This window comes from Glycine soja, chromosome 2 (assembly GCF_004193775.1).
Source record: "Glycine soja cultivar W05 chromosome 2, ASM419377v2, whole genome shotgun sequence".
Classification (NCBI taxonomy): Eukaryota; Viridiplantae; Streptophyta; class Magnoliopsida; order Fabales; family Fabaceae; genus Glycine; species Glycine soja.
In genome coordinates, this window is record NC_041003.1 from 43,378,913 (window position 1) to 43,399,338 (window position 20,426).

The window sequence follows — 20,426 nt, forward strand, 5'->3', positions numbered from 1 at the left end:
TTCTATAGGAGATTCTTTGGAAACAACCTTTTCATCATTTTCCCATTCTAGCTCGCATATATCAGTTGACTCATGTTGTTTGTCCCATTCTCATTCTTCATTTTCTTCAAAAACCACATCTCTGCTTACTATAATCCTTTATGAGATAGGATCATAAAGCCTGTATGCCTTTGATTCTTCGTTGATTCCGAGTAAAACACACCTCAAGCTTTTCTTATCTAGTTTAGATCTCAAATTATCAAGTACGTGAGCATAAGAAACACAACCAAAAACATTGAAATGTTGGACTGATGGCTTAATTCCGCTCCAGACTTCTTCGAGTGTTGTGTCCTTCACCGCTAGCATTGGACTGCGGTTTAATACGTGCACAACCCAATTTACTGCTTTTAGCCATAAAGTTTTAGGCACTTTCTTTTCAGATAGCATGCTGCGAACCAAATTCATGATTATTCGATTCTTCCGTCTGCAACACCATTTTGTTGTGGTGAATATGCAGCTGTTAATTGTCTTTGCACTCCATGTGCATTGCAAAAGTTGTTGAATTCTTGAGATGTAAATTCTCCACCACGATCTGTGCGCAGCCCCTTGAGTGACATATTTGTTGCTTTCTCAACATGTAACTTGAAGCTTTTGAAAATAGTAAAAGCCTCTGATTTTTCTGCCAAAAAATAAACCCAAGTTTTGCGGCTGAAATAATCAATAAAGGTAAGCAAATACCTTTTCTTGTTATTTGAGGTTAGCTTAATTGGTCCGCAAATGTCTGCATGAACAAGCTGCAAAATCTGTGAAGCTCTCCAAGAACTTTTCATGGGAAATGAATCTCGATGTTGTTTTCCCACCAGACAATCTTTGCATAGCTTAGAGGGTGGCTTAAGTAGTGGTAAACCTTCCACCATTCCTTTTTGTTGCAAAGTCTATAAGCCTTTAAAACTTAAGTGTCCAAACCTGCAATGCCACAGTTGTGCTACATCTTCCATAACTGTGTTAAAACAAGTGGGTGCTACAGGAAAAGAGATGGCATGCAAGATAAACATCCGATTCGATGACATATTAGATTTCATAATCAAACCTTTGTTTGGATGATATATTTTGCATTGTCCTTGTTGAAATAAAATGCTCAGCCCCTTCTCTTGCAATTGTCCCAGACTCAGTAAATTGTTCTTCAATTCCGGAACATAAAAAACCCCCGAGATAATGCTGATAACTCCATTTACATCAAGTCTGATGTTGCCTTTTCCATTAACCACCATGTTCGAATTATTTCCCAGCTTCATTGAATTTGAAAAATTCTCATCAAGCTCAGAAAAATATTCCTTTTTTCCACACATATGATTACTGCACCCAGAGTCAAGAAACCACACATATGTCTTTTGCTGCTTCTTTTCTTCAATATAAGCCATTAATAACATGTGTTCTTCACTTTCTGCCTGACTTTCTGTAAAATTTGACACCCATTTCTTACATTCCCATTGAAAGTGCCCGAGCTTGTGACAATTATAGCATTCCACGGTTGCTTTATCAACATTTTGTCTACTTTGTCCACAACCTCTACCTCCAAAATTCCAACGCCCTCTTCCGCGTCTAGTAGGACTAGCATATTGGCTACCATGAGCAACCTTCAGAGCATGTTCTTCATGGATAGTATTACTCATGCGTTGTTCATGCACAAGCAAACTTCTCTGAAGCTCATCAATTGACAGCATACTCGTTTCCTTGGATTCTTCAATTGAACAAACAACATAATTGAACTTTGGTGTCATTGACCTTAAAACCTTTTCCACCACAACAATGTCTTTCACATCTTCACCATTGGCTTTCATCTTGTTACTGATGACAAGAACACGAGCAAGGTACTCATTCACTGATTCTCCTTCCTTCATGTGAGCGGTTTCAAACTCCTTTCGCAAAGCCTGGAGATGAGCATGCTTGACTCGGTTTGTTCCTTCATATTTTTGCTTCATGGAGTACCAAATACTCTTTGATGTATCTTTTTTAATTATAGTTTCCAAAATTGAACGATCTAAAGCCTGAAACAGATAGTTCTTAGCTTTAAGATCTTTCAATTTCTGCTCTTCATAAGTTTTCTTTTGTGCCTCGAACAGAATGACACCTTTTGCTGTTGCAGAAACTCCATTTTCCACCACAACCCAATACTCCTTTGAGCGAGGAAAATTCTCCATAAGCATTTTCCAATGACTATAGTGACCATCAAATCGTGGCACTGTTGGTTGAACAAAAGCACCCTCCGTAGCCATTGTCGTTGCCTAAATCCGAGAAGATTGCCGCTTCTACAGAGCCCCTTGCGAGGCTCTGATACCAAATGATAAATTTAACAATAACGTAACTGTGTGTGTGAGAGAGAGATCTTGAAAGGAATGTTCTCAATGTGTATATCTTATTGAATGGAAAGCATCAGGCTATTGAATAGCCATACATCGCAGAGCAAAACAGAAAGATAGCAAACTAGAAAAATGCGATAAATAAGAAATTACTGCTAGTAGACTCCTAATTGATAAGACCTATTCTAAAGGAAATGAATCCCTAATAAAGTGGAATTTTATTAGACTTATTCCTAACAATTCAAACATCTTCATTTCAAGTCTGACAATATCGATGATTGCGCCAACGACCTCTGCCACTAGGGTTCCTTTCTTAGCGTAGTCATGGTTGTATATCTATCTTTTTTAATGAAGGGTTAAAATGGTCTATTCATAAAGTATTTCATTTTAGTATATTTTTTAACCAAATAAATATCCAATTACTATTTTATAATCTGCACCGTTCAATTGTTTCATTTTATATCCAACGGTGAGAGACGAGGGTAAAATGAACTTTTTGACTTACAAAAAATAATAGTCCACGGTGAACCATCTATTGGCAATTTTTTTACGGTGGATCAGTGTACTATGTGGTCCACCGGTGGGGAAGGCTTTACTGGCCGTTGCATTTATTTTTTTAAAAATTGAGCGGTTCAGATTGTCTTAAATATGAAATGAATAGGGAATATGCACAAATGTTGAACAGTACAAGCGAATTCTTCCGAAATCAGTGTAGAATAGATTTGAAATCATTTATCATTTATTAAAATTGTGGGTTGTTAGTCCCTTATCGGGTATTTATTTATCTATAATCTATCTATAACAATTAACAATTAAAAAAAAGTCAATTATAAAAACCGTTGAATCTTTTTTATTTTCAAAATTCAATAATTAATAATTATCTATAATCTATAACCATTACAATTAAAAAACATCAAATTTAAAAATTATTGGTTGTTAGTCCTTTTATTTTCAAAATTTAACATTTCACAATTATAAACCGTTAATTTTAAAAACCGTCGAATCTTTTTTATTTTCAAAATTTAACAATTAATAATGAAAAATATAAATGAAGGAATTGCATCAATAGAAATCACATATCAAAAGGAGAATAAGACAAATGACAAGCAAATAACAACTTTTCAACATTAACTCAACTTAGAAGTCAGAAATGTATAACATATTGATATATTGATGTGAAGTTCAAATGTGTTTTCAGCCTAAAGTATATGGATCAGACACACGCGCCATATAGACCTTAGGAAAATAAAGTAGAAATCAAGTAGTATTAAAGGTTTGTCATAATTTGTTTTTCGAGTTATCTTTTTTACCTATTTGTCATGACATATTTTATATTATATTCTTCAACTATCTGAAAAAAAATTACTCTTGAATGGTTATTGACTACTATTGTCTTAAAAATATAATTTAATGAGTAATATAACTTATTAAAAAAATATTTAACAAATCTTTGTGGATAACATATAAATGGTAGTAAAAAGAAGTGTAGATACAAAGAAGTAAAAATATAAAAAAAATGACGTACGAAACACAAAAAGAAAAACAAAAATAAATGAAAAATGCAAAAAAGAAAAAAAAACGAAAAAGTAAGAACGGAAAGAAAAAGAACTAAAGGAAAAAAGTAAAACACGAAAAGGAATAAAAAAACGTAAAAAAATTTTATTGGGCTTAACCATTATAATAAACTGTTCTGAACTTTTTAAACAGTACTTTTTTTATCCTATTTACATGGTTCCCGGGTGCATTTGAGGCAGTGGTCCACCGTAGAATCATCTTTTATTAGAATTTAAAATTTAAAGTGAACATATTTTCTTTTCAAATATGTCACCTCAAACACAAACAGGAGGCTACTAACTTTATTTTTAACAATGTTATTAATTTAATATATAATTAATTATAGTAAAAGAAAGAAAAATTAGGAAACCCTATATCTAAATACTATGTGAGTTTAAATTTTATATATTATTGGTATAAAATATTTTTAAATAGGAATTTATCTTTTTACATATTATATTAACAAATAAGACTATATAATAAATAATTAAATTATATTAAATATTGGTGTAAAAGTATTTTTAATTTCAGGGCATATAAATTAACGCATGATATATTTAATGAAGAATATCATCGATATAAAAAATTCAACAATCCATCTATTTTACCAATAATCGACATATTTAGCTTAGAGCAAAATGAAAAGTTACTAATAATAGTATAAAAATTTAGTCATCTTGTTTTAGTTTTTCTTTGCAATATATTTATGATCGTGACAATTGCTTGAACAAAAAGTTGTTTTATTTGTTTGGTGTGTTCTCATCAAAATGACCCTCCAAAAAACACTTGTCATAACAATATTTGTAATAAATTATATTAGCGTTTGTTTGTTTGCTCTATCAGTTGCCTTAAGAAAGCTGCAAGTACAATATAAATAGCTTTATGCCATAACATTCTACAAATCACCCATTTTTTAAAAGAAGTGGAAGAAAGGCATAGATAAGAAGGGAAGATAAAAATGAGTTTTTCATGGAGTATGACCACATTAGCTTTGCTACTATTGCTAGCTTCATATGTCAAAGTTCAAGCTAACCTTTTTGATATAAGAAAATATGGTGCAGTACCTAATGGAGACATAACCATGGTAAGATCAAATCAAGTTTTAACAATTTGAAAAACATTTTTTTTATATGTAAATCCCATAATTAAAAAAGTTATAAGATGAATTTTTGTCTTGATTTTTCTAAGTTTTTGTTTGGCTTGTTCTTCAGGCTTTGCAAAAAGCTTGGACACATGCATGTGCATCAATGACTACAAGCAAAATTGTGATTCCTAACGGTAAATACAAGTTGAGACAAATAGACTTTATGGGACCTTGCAAGGCTCCTATTGAGGTCCAGGTTAATGGGTTAATTAAAATTCCAAAAAATCTATTTCACATTAATGGACAAGAACAATGGGTTAGATTTGGATATATTAATTTCTTAACCTTATCCGGTAATGGAACTTTTCATGGTCGAGGAAAAATGGCTTGGAAACAAAATAATTGTTCAGCAAATTACAAGAATTGCAAGAAACTTGCCATGGTAAATATAATCAAGTATTTACTTAATATATATTGAAATTAGTATGTACTAATGCATTTTCATTACATTTCCTAACAATTAACTATTATGTACTTTTGGTAATATTTTTTGCAGAATTTTGGTTTTGGCTTTGTCAATAATTTAATAATTATGGACATAACTTTAAAGGATAGCAAATATTTTCATGTGAATATTTTTGGGTGCAAGAACATTACATTTACAAACTTCAGAGTTAGCTCAACTACATATAATCCCAATACTGATAGAATTCACATTGAAAAATTAACTCAAGTGAAGATTACTAACTCACAAATTGGCACTGGCGATGATTGCATATCACTGGGTGATGGGAGCAAAGAAGTAACTATCCTAAATGTAACATGTGGGCCTGAACATGGTATTAGTGTTGGAAGCTTAGAAAAATATTCAAATGAAGATTCTGTAGAGGATCTTATTGTCAAGAATTGTACACTAAAAAACACAAACAATGGTCTAAGGATCAAAACTTGGCCTAGTACCCTAATAACTTCTCTTGCATCTGATTAACATTTTGAAGATATCATAATGATTAATGTCAGCAACCCTATAATTATAAATCAAGAGTACTCCCATGGAATCAATGCTCAAAACAGGTATATAACCAAATGTCACTTTTCAACATAGGTAGCCATGAGAATGTAAGAAAAAATAATAAATGTTAATCATATAATTATATATAAATGGTCATGATTGATTTTACTTAAATATAATCTTGACTATTTATTTACAGTTATGTAAATAGACATATGCACACATATCACTTAGATAAATAATTGATTAATTTACTTCTAACTTTTTTATTTATTTATGGTTTCAATGTTTAGAGTCCATCAAAAATAAAGATAAGCAAAGTCACTTTCAAAAATATTAGAGGAACTTCAGCAACTCAAGAAAGGATAACTCTTATTTGTAGCAGTGGTGTTCCATGTGAAACTGTGGAGCTCAGTGACATAAATCTAAGATTTAATGAAATTATTTTAACAACTGCGAAATGTGCAAATGTCAAGCCTAATTTTGAAGGGAAAGCATCAATATGTGCAACTTAGATAGATGCAAGCTATTCTTTGTTTAGCCTACCATATTTAATTTGAGTAAATTAAACACTCAAATTTGTCCCCTAAAAATTTAATGGCAAACATGATACTCCTCAAAAAATATAAAAATTTGACCTTAATTCTTACAAGTACAAATTACAAATGTCGATTATGTTAATCTTTTTTAAGGACTACAAGTCTCATGATCATAGACTAATACAATCAATATTTATGATTTTTAAGAATTAATGTAAGATTTTGTATTATTGTGTTTAAATTTCTCAAGGACAAATTTTGGGTTTCATTCCCTTAATTGCCTAGGATGGATTGTTATGCCTTTGTAATTAATCATCGTAGTTACTTTTTTTTCTCTTTGCTCGATTAATGGTAAAGAAATTTCACTCCTTCGTTTAGAACTACCATGTAACTTTGTACCAAAAGAAAAGAATTACCGTGTAACTTGTTACGTACATTGAATTTAAACTGATGATTACATGTTCATAACATGAATTTCCTTGTTATTATTTTCTTTTCTCACCCTTTTTTCCAAAATGATGCCCATTTTTTCTTTACATTAAATAATTTTAAAAATTGATTTGAAAGAGAAAAGAAGGAAATGAATTTTTTGGTGACATAATTTTGAGAATAATTTGTATATGGAAGAAGAGTTTGATGAAGGAAGAAGCTCTATTAGGTACCATACACGATTTGCTATTATTTTCTTTTATCTCCCTTTTTCTTAAATGATCCCCATTTTTTCTGGGCCTATGTAATAGTTATCATAATGGATCTGAGCTCAATTTGTAAAAGTGAACTAAAGACGCGTATAAAATGTATAATTGAACCATAGTCAAATTTTGATTGTTGTTAAATGTAAAATAGGAATTTAGGGTTGTTAAGCTTGCTAGATAGCATACAATCTATCTGTAATAATAATTTTGTAAATTCATTCAGATGTTTAAGGTTTCGGAGTACATGTGTCAAATGCATAGAATTTCGGTTGCCACATGTCATAAAATGGTACTTCATAAATATTTGATTCAGTTACATTAATGAGTTTTATATAGATAAATTTGAATTTAAAATTCAAAATTCATTATTTCTGCGCATGCAAATATTTATGAGACTAGAGGAAATTTAATTTAGCATAAATTGTTGAGAAAGTATAAAAATGTATTATATAAACGTATCAGGTTTTATTTTCTATTCATTATACAAGATTTTGATTTTTTTTTCCTCTAAAAACATTCCCTTTTCCTTGCTTCTCTATAAATTAAAAAATATGGATGGATGAAGAATTAGGAGAATAGAATAAATATGGACAAACAATCGTATTCTCTTTTCTTTGCTTCTAGTTTTTTCATCCAAAAGTTGTATTGGAACAAATTTCTTCTAATTCTTCTTCTTCCCTGATACTCTTTTTTTTTTTTTTTCTCTCTCTCTCATTTATAAAGGTTTTACATTTTACTCCAAAGAAATCATTTGTGTGATTCATTCACCCAAAAATATATTTTTTAGCCTTACTTCTACATCTTTTTCTATTTTTTGCTTATTAATTTTACTCCTATAATAGTATGGTGACATCTTCTGTCACAACAAGTTTCAACAACTGATTCAAAAGTTTCAACAATATTCACATAAAAATAAACATGATCATTTTTTATAAATAATTTTTTTTACTTAATTTTACTAATATTATTAAAATTTATAGACCTTTTCTTATAATAAGCATTAAAGGAAATAATTTAGAAGCTTACATATTAATAAAAATATATTTATATCAACAAAAGTTAATATTACATATCAATTAAAATAATAATAAAATACTAATTATCCATGTATTACACATAAATAATCAATTTGTGACGGTTATATCATCGGAGGACTATAATGAATCTAGGTATTTGAAGTATATATAGTACCAGTCAAATTAAGAATAAAAAAATCTTAAAAAATACGTCACAATAAACCATCTAGCTTGTATTGTGAAAACATTCTTTATAATTGAGAAGAATATTCACGCTTGTGTACTCATACGTGGATTTTTTTTGGATGAATACAAAAAATATTATGTCATACATTACATTTATAAACCTAATTAACAAACTATAAATTTATGTTTATAAAATACGTCAACAATTGTATTACATAGTACATACTTTTTTTAATTACTAAAAGATAAAAGACTAAAATTAATTATAACAAAAAAGTTAAAAGATCAAGCTGGAAAAAATATATATTAATTTTGGCTATAATGCATTTGAGCATTTGCTCATTTTTGTAAAAATTGAAATGAAGATACATCTAAAATGTATAAATTTAACGTCAAGTGATTTTGGCTGTTGCTAAATATAAATTAAAATCAGAATTTAGGGTTGTTAAGCTTGCTAACTGGCAGAATATCAATAAATTATGAGGGTGAAAAGAATATTTTTAAGATTTTACTTTACAACATCACTATAATCCAACAAGTATTGTGTAGACATGCACCATAGTCTAGAAGGATCAAGAATAAAGAAGATATATACACTTATGTACACACGAAACATTATGTCATACATTACATATTACAACTTTTCAAAAAACAGAAAAAGAAAAAAAGAAAGGCCTTACGTGTGTGATCCTAACCAACTATAAATTTTGGGTGTAAAAAATACATCAACGTACTATTGTACTAAATATAATTCTTATTTGAAATCAATTACATGCACCAAGATACATGTGACTCATTTAATTTAACCAAATTATACAATTTACTACCACTACAGGAGAAAGAGCTTTCCAGGATGATTTTTATATATATTCATAAACAGTTTCAAATCGTTTTAGAAAAATTATTATTTTAAAACAGTTTTTAACTAAACACTATCTTAAAATACTATCATTTGAAGATGGTTTTTATATCATGACCCGGCCCGTTGATGTACACATCATTTGAAAACGGCTTTTATAAAACTATTTTCATTTAGAAATATCCTATTTACAAAATTGTTTTGGGAGAATCAATGTCAAAAAAATGTGTCATATTGAATTTCATTTTAAGATTGGTATAAATTGACACAGAAGAATGATGCTTTGTAATTAAGGTAGAAATGGCGGCAGGGAGTTAGAAAAATTGTGCACAAATTCGAATTCAATTAATAAATTGAAAGAACAGTGGTCAGCATGAAATGAACACAAGTTGTTTAATGAGATGAACTGCTACCAACTCCAATCTTTGGCTTTCGGGAAAGAAACTTCTCATTTTTATCTAATTAATTACAATATTCTCCCATTGCCAGCAATTCCTGAAAACCATTCTTCACCAATAAATTTTTGTTGGGCTACCATTAACATCCCAAGCATTAACAGTCACTGGTATTTTAGTTATGCACATGATAAATATTTATTGAAATACAACTAAAATCTATAATAAATAAATATAAAAGTTATATTAGAATTAAAACTTTTAACTATAATAAATAATTCATAATGTGATACTAGGTTATTTTAATTATTGATAATTTTTTAAAATAATAAAACCAAATTTAGAAATAATGATAAAAATAATAGATTGAAAATATAAGGGTTCAAGAAAAATCTCTAAAAACATTGTCATTGTAGAAAAATTCTTCAAAAAACACTCTTATTTAATATAGTTATTCTAATAATATATATGTTAAGGGATAAAAGTTTTTTTCCTTTAGCCTTATATTTTTTTCTGAAAGAATCATTTATATTTATATTATTCTTTTAAAAAATGTCATTTTATTATAAAAATTAATGGGTGTCTGTTCAAATTTTGTTTCAACGCAAAGAAAAAGGAATTAAAATAAAACTTGTTTGAAATAAAAGTGGTTTGGAAGGTGTGCCTAACGGGGATTTATTTTGACGAAAACAATTCAACAGATATAATATAAAAACAACTATTTATGCGCCCTTTAGATGACAATTTCAATTTTTCAGGATAATTCATTTCTTAGATTAGAATGATGCCAAGGTCTGCCTAACATCTGGAATCCGAATGTCAAAATAGAAAAATGTCAAAATACATTATGACTATGTTTGAATGAACTTTTTATAAACACTTAAAAAAATTAAAATAAACTTAGTTAATTTAATTTCTAATTTAAGCTGAAATCAACTTATGTAATTAACTTTTATATATAAAACGTCTTTTCATTTAACTCTTCAAAAATTTAACATGTATAAATTGATTTTAATTTATGCAAAAGTTTAATGTATTTTTTTCTTATTATTTTTTAGAAGTGTTTATGAAAAAAAATTATCCAAACAAAACGTAATGGAGAGAAATTTAACTTTACACTTATATTATATAATTCATGTCACTCAACTTAATAATTAATATTATCAATTGATTCAAGAATCAAGAAGACTAATTAAGGGTTCATTTGAAAGAGCATAATTATAGTTCATTTAGACTTATCTTATAATATAAGTACTTGTATAATTTATAAGTATTTGAGAGAGCTTATGAACATAACTTATGACATACCCATAAATTATTTTCAATTTACTTCAATAATTTTTCTAGTACAATTTATAGAGACAGCTTACAACTCATATGTAAGAAAACATTTTAACCTTGTTTCATCTTCCGTTCTAAGAACAACTTATACACAAAGTGCTTACATAAGTAATACTTAGTCCTTATTTAAATTATTTTATCCAAATTTGGTCTAAATAAATGGATTTTACCCATTGGAAGAGAAGCAAATTAACTACAACTGAATTTGCATTCCGTACATCAATGATTAATTTTCAACAAGTGGAACCTCTTTGTTTCAAATTAATTTTCTAACAACCAAACCAAAAACTCGAATGACAAACAAAAGGTACAATTGTTTTATACTTAAACAGTTTCCTAATTCGTTGTGGCTTATGTGTCATCACCTTGACTTCATCAGGTAATTAAAAAACCGTGTATATCCATTCCACCAATTGGCATATGTTAGCTGAGAATCGTTATACTTCACCCAATATGGTTAGACCAAACCCAGTATCTTGATGTGACCACCTAGTCCATCGCAAAGAAGAAAATAAATAAATAAATCACCCTTAAACTCAAACTATGATTCTTAGCTTCAAAAGATATCTTAGTTGATGGATAACTGGCTACTTTATGTGATACACAAGAAAAATAATAGAACTTTCTGGCCATCTTTAATTTTTGTCTTTTGGGTGTAGACAGTTCACATTATTATTTTATTGTACTTATTATGTCTTAAGTATTTCTTCAACCAACTTATTAAAATGACATTACAACAGAGAATACCTCTTTATAAGGTTGCCCCCTCCTACTTGGTTTGCATTGTGCATTCTACAATTAATACAAAGTATAGATTGCTAGCTATATATCAAAGAAAAAGCTTGCTTTGTGTGGAGGCTGCAGAGAAAATTCAAGGTGGTGTTCATGGCCATGATGTGGATTAGAGTCATACTTATACTAGCGGCTTGCATGCTTCCCCTTTCAGTGGAAGCCATGGTTCGCCACTACAAGTTCAACGTAGGTGCATTGCATTACATTACTTTCTCAGTTTTATTAGCATGCCATGCTATAGCTTTATAGAATCAAGTTTGAGAGATATAAGAAAAAAAATGACATGAATTGAAACCGCATATGAATCAATGATGTAACTGTTTGCTTAGAAATGCATGTTTATATCCTCTCACTCGACTATAGTAGCACTTGCTTTCTTGAAAAATATGCACGCATATGAGAAGTTTAAATTTTGAAGTAGGATTAGTGTATTGATATATATATGTTGCAATAGGTAATAGCATAAGTTCATTATTTTTTGCACGCTCTTGCTCAGAGTGCACCAATATTGAGGATGTAATTAAAAATCTACAATATTTCAACTATAACTAAGAATGCTTTTGTACGAAATGATCTTATCTAAAACTATTCATCACTAAAGAGCCTAAGTCTAGTGTAGCTAGAGCATATGCTATTTAATTATATATAAATCAAAAAACAAGCCATGTATGAAAGCGTAAGCCTCCATAAAGATATATATATATATATAGGTAATGCTTGTTCTTTCCTATCACCGTGTCACTTATAATTTTAATCAGTACTGGAGACACCTTAATAATCTTCTTCACGAATATATATACAAGTGATAGATATAGTCAAGCATATTGACCTTCTGTAAACGTTTAATTAGCTAGGTAGGATGCATTCAATTGAATAGACTAATCCACTGAGAACTGAGAAGAATTAGGTAGAATGCATTCCAAATGTTCAATCAGGCAGGGCTAGAACCTATATTAAAATATACAACCCTGCATATCTTTATCAAACAGCAAAGTGAAAGAGGCATATATATTGTTGAGCAATGCAAGGCACTCAATGTTTGGTAGATGTTCCAGAGAACATGCAGTTACACTTTATTGTTCTTCTTTTTGGTTCATAGTCCTGCATGGTGGCTATTAATTGGTTTATGTTCTGTACAGGTGGTGGTGAAGAATGTCACAAGATCGTGTTCAACAAAGCCCATAGTAACCGTAAATGGAAAGTTCCCGGGCCCCACCATCTATGCTAGGGAAGATGACACTGTTTTGGTGAAGGTGGTTAACCATGTCAAATACAATGTTAGCATCCACTGGTGGGTGTACAAGAATAGAATTAATATATACTCCAACCTTGATTGATATTTTAACTATTTTTTTTGGATTTAAAGTTTTTTTCCTTATAATTTAGTTTTTTTTTCATTTTGTCCTTGTAAATTTTTTTTCATTTCATTTTAGTTATTGTAAAATGTATTTGTTTTGTTTTTTGTTTTAAAACGCTTTAGATAATTTTTTTTACTGTTTGAAATATTTTTTTACCGTTTAGACAATGCTATCTAAAACGCTTTAAAGACGAAAAATAAATCAAACATATTTTATAAGAAATAAAATGAAAAAAATAAAATAAAATTTACAATAAAAAAAATATATTTAATTTTTTTTTACTAATTTCTTTTTTAATTTAATGATGAATTAAAATTTGAATAGGCATGGAGTGAGACAATTGAGGACGGGTTGGGCCGATGGGCCTGCTTACATAACCCAATGCCCAATTCAACCGGGCCAGGCCTTTGTGTACAACTTCACCCTCACAGGACAGAGAGGGACACTTTGGTGGCATGCACATATCCTTTGGCTTAGGTCAACTGTGCATGGTGCCTTGGTCATTTTGCCTAAGCTTGGAGTTCCTTACCCTTTTCCCAAACCCCACACTGAAAAAGTCATCATATTGAGTGGGTTTCCCTACCTTTTTCTTTATATTTTTTTTTTGTTTCCAAATATTTCATTTTATAGATACTCTAGTCATGAATTAGAGAAGAGAAATATACCAATATGGTAAATTGTTTCCTTATGAAACTGCAATATATAATGAAATAAGATAGAATCACATAATTAATGCAATTCATAAACTTTACTATTACAAAACTTCAATTTGGTTCAGGTGAATGGTGGAAATCTGATACTGAGGCTGTAATAAATGAAGCTTTGAAATCTGGGTTGGCTCCAAATGTCTCTGATGCTCACACAATCAATGGTCATCCAGGATCCGTTCAAAATTGTGCATCACAAGGTAAAAATACTCATGAACTTAGTCCAACTAAGATGGAAAACAAATTCAGTTAGACTTTGTTTGGTTTTCATTTCATTTTCCCTACAACTACAAAAAAAATGTCAAAGTTTTTGATATTCTTGTTTTTGTTTAAGATATTTTTACACTAAGATGCAGTCACAAACTGTTAAATATTTTAACAATAACTACTGTTAAGTTATAACTACCATAATTTCTGATAAGCTGATAATGTAAAGTTTAACAGTGTATAATATTTAAAGATAAGACACTAAATAAAATAAAGATGAGAACATTTTCACTATAGAGGCTGAATAATAAATTTCACTATGCAGGGGGATACGAACTTCAAGTTCAACCTGGAAACACCTACTTACTAAGAATAATCAACGCTGCACTGAATGAAGAGTTGTTCTTTAAAATTGCTGGCCACCAACTCACAGTTGTTGAGGTTGATGCTGTCTACACAAAACCTTTCAAAACTGACACCATAGTTATAGCACCAGGCCAAACCACAAGTGTGCTTCTAAAAGCCAACCGTGCCGCTGGCAAATACTTAGTAGCAGCCACTCCTTTCATGGATTCTCCTATTGCAGTGGACAATGTGACTGCCACTGCCACATTGCACTACACTGGCTCACTAGGTTCCACCATCACAACCCTCACTTCATTGCCTCCCAAAAATGCCACACCAGTTGCTACAAACTTCACTGACTCACTCAGAAGCCTAAACTCCAAAAAGTACCCTGCTAGAGTGCCTCAAAAGGTTGACCATTCCTTGTTCTTCACTATCAGCCTTGGAGTCAACCCTTGCCCCACTTGTGTCAATGGTAGCAAAGTGGTTGCAGCTATCAACAATGTGACCTTTGTGATGCCTAAAGTTTCTCTCCTCCAAGCACATTTCTTCAACATAAGTGGAGTTTTCATTGATGATTTTCCTGGGAAGCCTCCAGTGGTTTATGACTTCACAGGGACACAACAGCCTACAAATTTGAGGACTAATAGAGGGACAAGGGTTTATAGACTTGCCTATAACTCCACTGTTCAATTAGTCTTGCAAGATACTGGGATGATAACACCTGAGAATCATCCTCTTCACCTTCATGGATTCAACTTCTTTGTGGTTGGTAGGGGACAAGGGAACTTCAACCCCAAAAAGGACACCAAAAAGTTTAATCTTGTGGATCCTGTGGAGAGAAACACAGTTGGTGTTCCATCTGGGGGATGGACTGCTATCAGATTCAGAGCTGATAATCCAGGTGAAGATTTCAATCTAATACGTGTTTGGATTAAAGTTTGCAAACTTTAGTTTGCCTTAAACTTAAGTTTGCAAACTCAGTTTGTAAGAGTATCTCAGGTCTTGCTTTTTCAAAACTCAGTTTCAGGATAAAATTTTACTCTCAAACGTACTTTTGAAACCGTCTCAACAATGGAAATCCAAACATCTCCTCAATTAATTGTGTTCGAAGAAACTATGAGGCTACAATATTTATAGTAAGATTAAAGGATTTGCATGTCTTGTCACATTTTTTTTCTTATATGTTATTATTTTATTTTTTTTGTTAGGTGTTTGGTTTATGCATTGCCATTTGGAAATTCATACAACTTGGGGATTGAAGATGGCATTTGTGGTGGACAATGGTAAAGGACCAAATGAATCTCTACTACCACCTCCAAGTGATCTTCCCAAGTGTTGAGAAGAGGACTAATACACAATCTTCGCTTAAAGAGGAAGAGGGGCAAACATGTAAAGAAAATATAATTTCCAAAGGGAGTGTGTACCATCAAGGCTAATAACAAGATTTTCTTGTAGCAAATAAAAAAGGATAAGCTGCTAATAGGGAAAATAAGACCAATTAACATGTCTTCACTTTCTATGTTTTTTCCCTGTCATTTTTTGCATTATTTGTACTTCTCATCTCTCTCCTTGAAAGATAGTTTTGGCTTCATGTAATTATATATACAGTGTGAATCAAAATTTACAGGATTTTCAGAATGCCTTGCTTTACGTACTTGCATCAGAAGTTCTGTTAACTTGTTTATTTGTACAATTGTACTACAAAGTCTCAGCACTGATTATGCAATATAATTGAAGTGCATGAAAATTGATTTTTCATATATAAGATCAAAAGTATATATGGTTCCATGGGATTAAGATAAACTTAGATTAACTGTTAATTTTAAATTGGTATGCTCTTTACCCTGTGTAGCAGTTCTGTGGTTTTTCTTTTTCCCCTTTTCTGGAACTTTAGCTGGTTATGTCTCACTATTGGAAAAATTATGGTGATATCACAAAGAAGATAAACGACTGTCATCTTTCATTAGTCATATAAAGTGATAACTAGATGTTAACCTGCGCATTGCGCGGTTTATAATTAAAGTTACAATGATATTATATCTTAATTATTCCCAAACAGATGTTAAGATTAAAAAATATATATAATGTCAACTTGTAGAATTTTATAAGTTGAAGACATAATATTTTATATTTATTGATATATTTCAATGGGAAACATTTAAAACAATGGTTTAGAAAATAAATCAAATGCACGTACTTTGTGGTAGTGAAATGGCAAGAGCAGGTCAGCATATGTTGTAAATCCTCATGATATTATGCTTTTCTACTTTGTTTGTAAAGGCAATAAGGAGAAATTTGGCAATCTGCTATAGATTTATTTGACTAATGTGACATAATTTAAATGAAATATAGTTATACTCTCTGTCATCACATTAAAAACAAAACTTACATGTCTATGATGAGTAAAAGAGTAAAAGGTTGTAAGTTGTATAATTTTGCCAATTATATTTTTAAAAACAGGAAGAATATTAATGGAAAGAAAAAAAAATAGATACAAAAAGGAACAACAAAATAAATGATGGAACGAAGATAGATTTTAAACTTGATATTAAGTAATATTTTTGTACCTTTTGTGAACAATGTTAAACATTTTTATTAAAAAATTATCTAATTCATTTATCGAAATCTTTTATTAAATTTAAATTGAGAGAGATGTTAGCAAATTAATTCTAATCAAGTAATCATCTCATCTTAATCTTATCAACCAGTGGCGGACCTACATTGGACTGAGGGTGTGCACTTGCACCCCTCATTTTTTAAAATTCATTAAATTTGTAAATAAAGTCTTATATTTTTATATTTTATTTTATTTATATTTATATAATTGAACCCACTGATTTTATTTTTTATAATTTATACCCACTGACTCGAAGTCTTGGATCCGCCACTGCTATCAACCACAAGAACCAAGTGATATATTAATTTCTTTATGTTAATCGCAATTAATAATTATTTATTTATTTATTGAAATTAGAAGAGAGCAAAGCGAATTGCCATGTGTTCAACCACCATGTTAAACCCTAATTAACAGGATTAACACTGGCAGTTTGTAATTTTTGTTGAGTCTCCAACCCCCCATCCCTTTTTAAATTTCTTGTTGTATATAGATCCCGCACACTTTGATCTTATTTTCTTGTTTTCAGTAAAAATGATTGAACTTGTCAGCTTGAGTGTAGTGTGTGCCCTTTAATTTCTAGGCTGTTTTGATAACTTTGTCGGAGCTTTGCCTCTCCCATAGGGAGTTTTCCATTGTTTTAACGTGGCTATGTATAATCTTCTTCATCATATGGAAGTCATGGATCCAACTTGTAAAATAAAAAGTGAAATATTGAAAACTTTTGCTTTCTCTATCGTTGCATATAAAAAACAGCATTAATTGATGATCTTTACAATGAATATGCCTAGTCTATATATACCACTCTAGGTTTAATTTGTTGCACCCATAAAAGCGATATAAAAGAAATTAAGGGAGAGATATTATTACAAATAAAACTATTGCTTTTGATCTAATTTAAGTATTTGACCAAAATATCAAAATATGAAATTTCCTTCCTCAAATACAAACAGTTGATGCCACCGAGTGACAAGTACTAACTATGCAGTATCATTTCCAAACCTTACTCATCGATCTCCAAATTGTAAAACAACAGAATCTTATAATGACAAGTTTGCTAGAAAATAAGCGTAAACAACAGAATCTTAAAATGAATGTTTGCATGCTTAAATTTGTACCAAAAGAAAATGTGCTTAAATATTTCCATTAGCAGCAATCCACGTTGTGAAATTTAAGTAATCTCATTGAAAGTGATAATTAATCTTCGTCAAAGATCATAAATACAAATAAAATAAATATTCTTCTCTCTCCCAACAGTAGAATTAATGTGAACACAAATGCATCCGCTAAATTTAAAAAATATGTATTATTACCTCACTTTGATTTAAAATATATATAATCACGTTATTTGTTCCACAACAGTTTAAAATAAAAAATTAAGAGGTTATATATATATATATATATATTTGGTCATTATTTCCAATTATTTGATAATAAAAATACTTTTAAGAAAAAATAAGCATTATTGAGTTGGTGGTGCGTTGTTCACAGGAGTTAGGCGTCGACGTCTTATGCGTAGTAGTATATGGATCCTTCTTGGCTGGATTTGCATACTTGCACGGTTGCACATGAGTATTCTCTAATTGGACTTTTCTAAGAAATAGTGTTTACTTTTAAAAATATAATTTATTCAATATACATTTAGAGTAATTTAAGTTTATAAAACATTTTAGTTCAAATAAAAACAACATTATTTAATGCGTTTAAATTAATACTCTATATTATAACTAGATAAAAATTTGTTTTTATTTCTTTATTTGAAAGAATTTTTAAAGTGTATATTTATTTATTTTTATCAAAAAGTGTTTATTTGATAATTACTATTACTATCTGATTTCTAGAAATAACCTAATATAGACCCAATTGCATTTCTGACTCTTCTTTTTTACTTTAACTCGGGAATCTTTCCATTTATGGAAACGATTTAGTGGCGACTTATGAAAAAAACCATATGCTCATTTATTTATAATCAATTTAAGTTGCTTTTCAAACTAGTATATTATATTTTTCTTTTAATTTATGCAGATGGAGTCACTTTCTTTCCCAACAACTGCCCATGCCCAGTCCCTACGGGACCTCTAAGAGACGTACATGTGCTGATACAGATGCAATAAATTAGTATAATTAAAATAAAAAAGGCAAATAATGCTACTTTATATATATATATATATATATATATATATATATATATATATGAGCTACATATCATATTATGTTTTTTTTAAATTGATTTGGTTATTATTACATTGGCATGTGTATTCCTGGCTTCTTATTTATAAGGAAAAATTATTCATATTTTAAAAAATAATAATTAACATTTAATTGTGTCAATTCTGATTAATTTTTTTATAAATTACTCATCATTACAATTTCATATCAAACATAAATTCTTTGTTAAATAAAATATATTTTAAAGATAATTTCATCAAATCAAATAAAAATAATTGATATTTATTTATATTTAAGAAAAAAACATTAAACTTTTTCACATGTAAAAAAGAAAAGGAGTATTTGCTACTAACGATTCTAAAACACACTTTCGAATTAGGATTCTTAAGAGGGAGACATCATCATATTAAAACTAAGATTAAAGATAAAAAAGAGAATTAGAAAAATTACAAAATTTACACTTAGTTAACCAGGTATTAAGTGCATTTGTAACATCTCATTTTTTTCTAAAATAAATTAAAAAAGGTTTTATTTAAAAATAAATAGAGTTTTAGAAAAATAATGAAAATTTTATAATTAAATATATAAAGAGAAATATTTTTATTAATTAAAATAATGATTTTAAAGTAAATAAAATAAATATATATTCTTAGAAAATAAAAATAATATTTTATTTATTGATTTGATAGAGAGCAAAATAAAGTTATTGTTTATAAAATAATAAAAAATATAGTAAATAATAGATTGAGAGTACCTTATCTATAAATAAAGACATATTAGGTTAATTTTTACATTCCCTACATGTCTTTGCACTCTCTGTTCCTCTCAAATCCATTTTCCCTTCTCCCTTTTCCAAAATCCTCTCTTTTTCTTACATACATCTAATTTGTGCTAGTAAAACTATAATCCTGAACTCGTTAACTATTCGATTGTCGTGAAATTTGAACACTATGTTCAGAACTCATTTTTGCATATCCTCACTGTTGAGATTTACAAAATAGTGTCCATGGAGAGAGAAACGTCCCTCGAATTATAACTTTCTTTTTCCCGTATACACCAAAATCTGTTTAAGTAAAATTAAAATCTTAGTTTCATTAACCGTTGGATTATCGTGAAATTTGAACACCAGGTTTAAAACTCAATCTCGCACACCTCCATCGTTGAGATTTACAAAATAATGTCCTTGGAGATAGAAACATCTCTTGAACAAA

The 20,426-nt window shown here is 29.7% G+C and overlaps 1 protein-coding gene and 1 pseudogene across 1 annotated transcript; both read left to right on the plus strand.

The window, feature by feature from the left end:
* The first annotated feature begins 4,869 nt into the window (after positions 1 to 4,869).
* Positions 4,870 to 6,504, plus strand: LOC114376579 (annotated as a pseudogene).
* A 5,290-nt stretch (positions 6,505 to 11,794) lies between these two features.
* LOC114396475 (laccase-4-like) lies at positions 11,795 to 16,082 on the plus strand. The gene is made up of 6 exons (XM_028358471.1): positions 11,795 to 11,998; positions 12,952 to 13,103; positions 13,495 to 13,739; positions 13,949 to 14,077; positions 14,410 to 15,333; positions 15,641 to 16,082. The coding sequence occupies exons 1-6, from the start codon at positions 11,906 to 11,908 to the stop codon at positions 15,769 to 15,771; spliced, it is 1,674 nt and encodes a 557-aa protein (XP_028214272.1). The 5' UTR covers positions 11,795 to 11,905; the 3' UTR covers positions 15,772 to 16,082.
* The last annotated feature ends 4,344 nt before the right edge of the window (positions 16,083 to 20,426 follow it).

Bases quoted from the DNA above. Each gene is read 5' to 3' on its own strand.
- LOC114396475 (XM_028358471.1), top strand. From the start codon at position 11,906: ATGGCCATGATGTGGATTAGAGTCATACTTATACTAGCGGCTTGCATG. The intron at 11,999-12,951 runs GTAGGTGCATTG...TGTTCTGTACAG, and splicing joins TTCGCCACTACAAGTTCAAC to GTGGTGGTGAAGAATGTCAC. The intron at 13,740-13,948 runs GTGGGTTTCCCT...AATTTGGTTCAG, and splicing joins TGAAAAAGTCATCATATTGA to GTGAATGGTGGAAATCTGAT.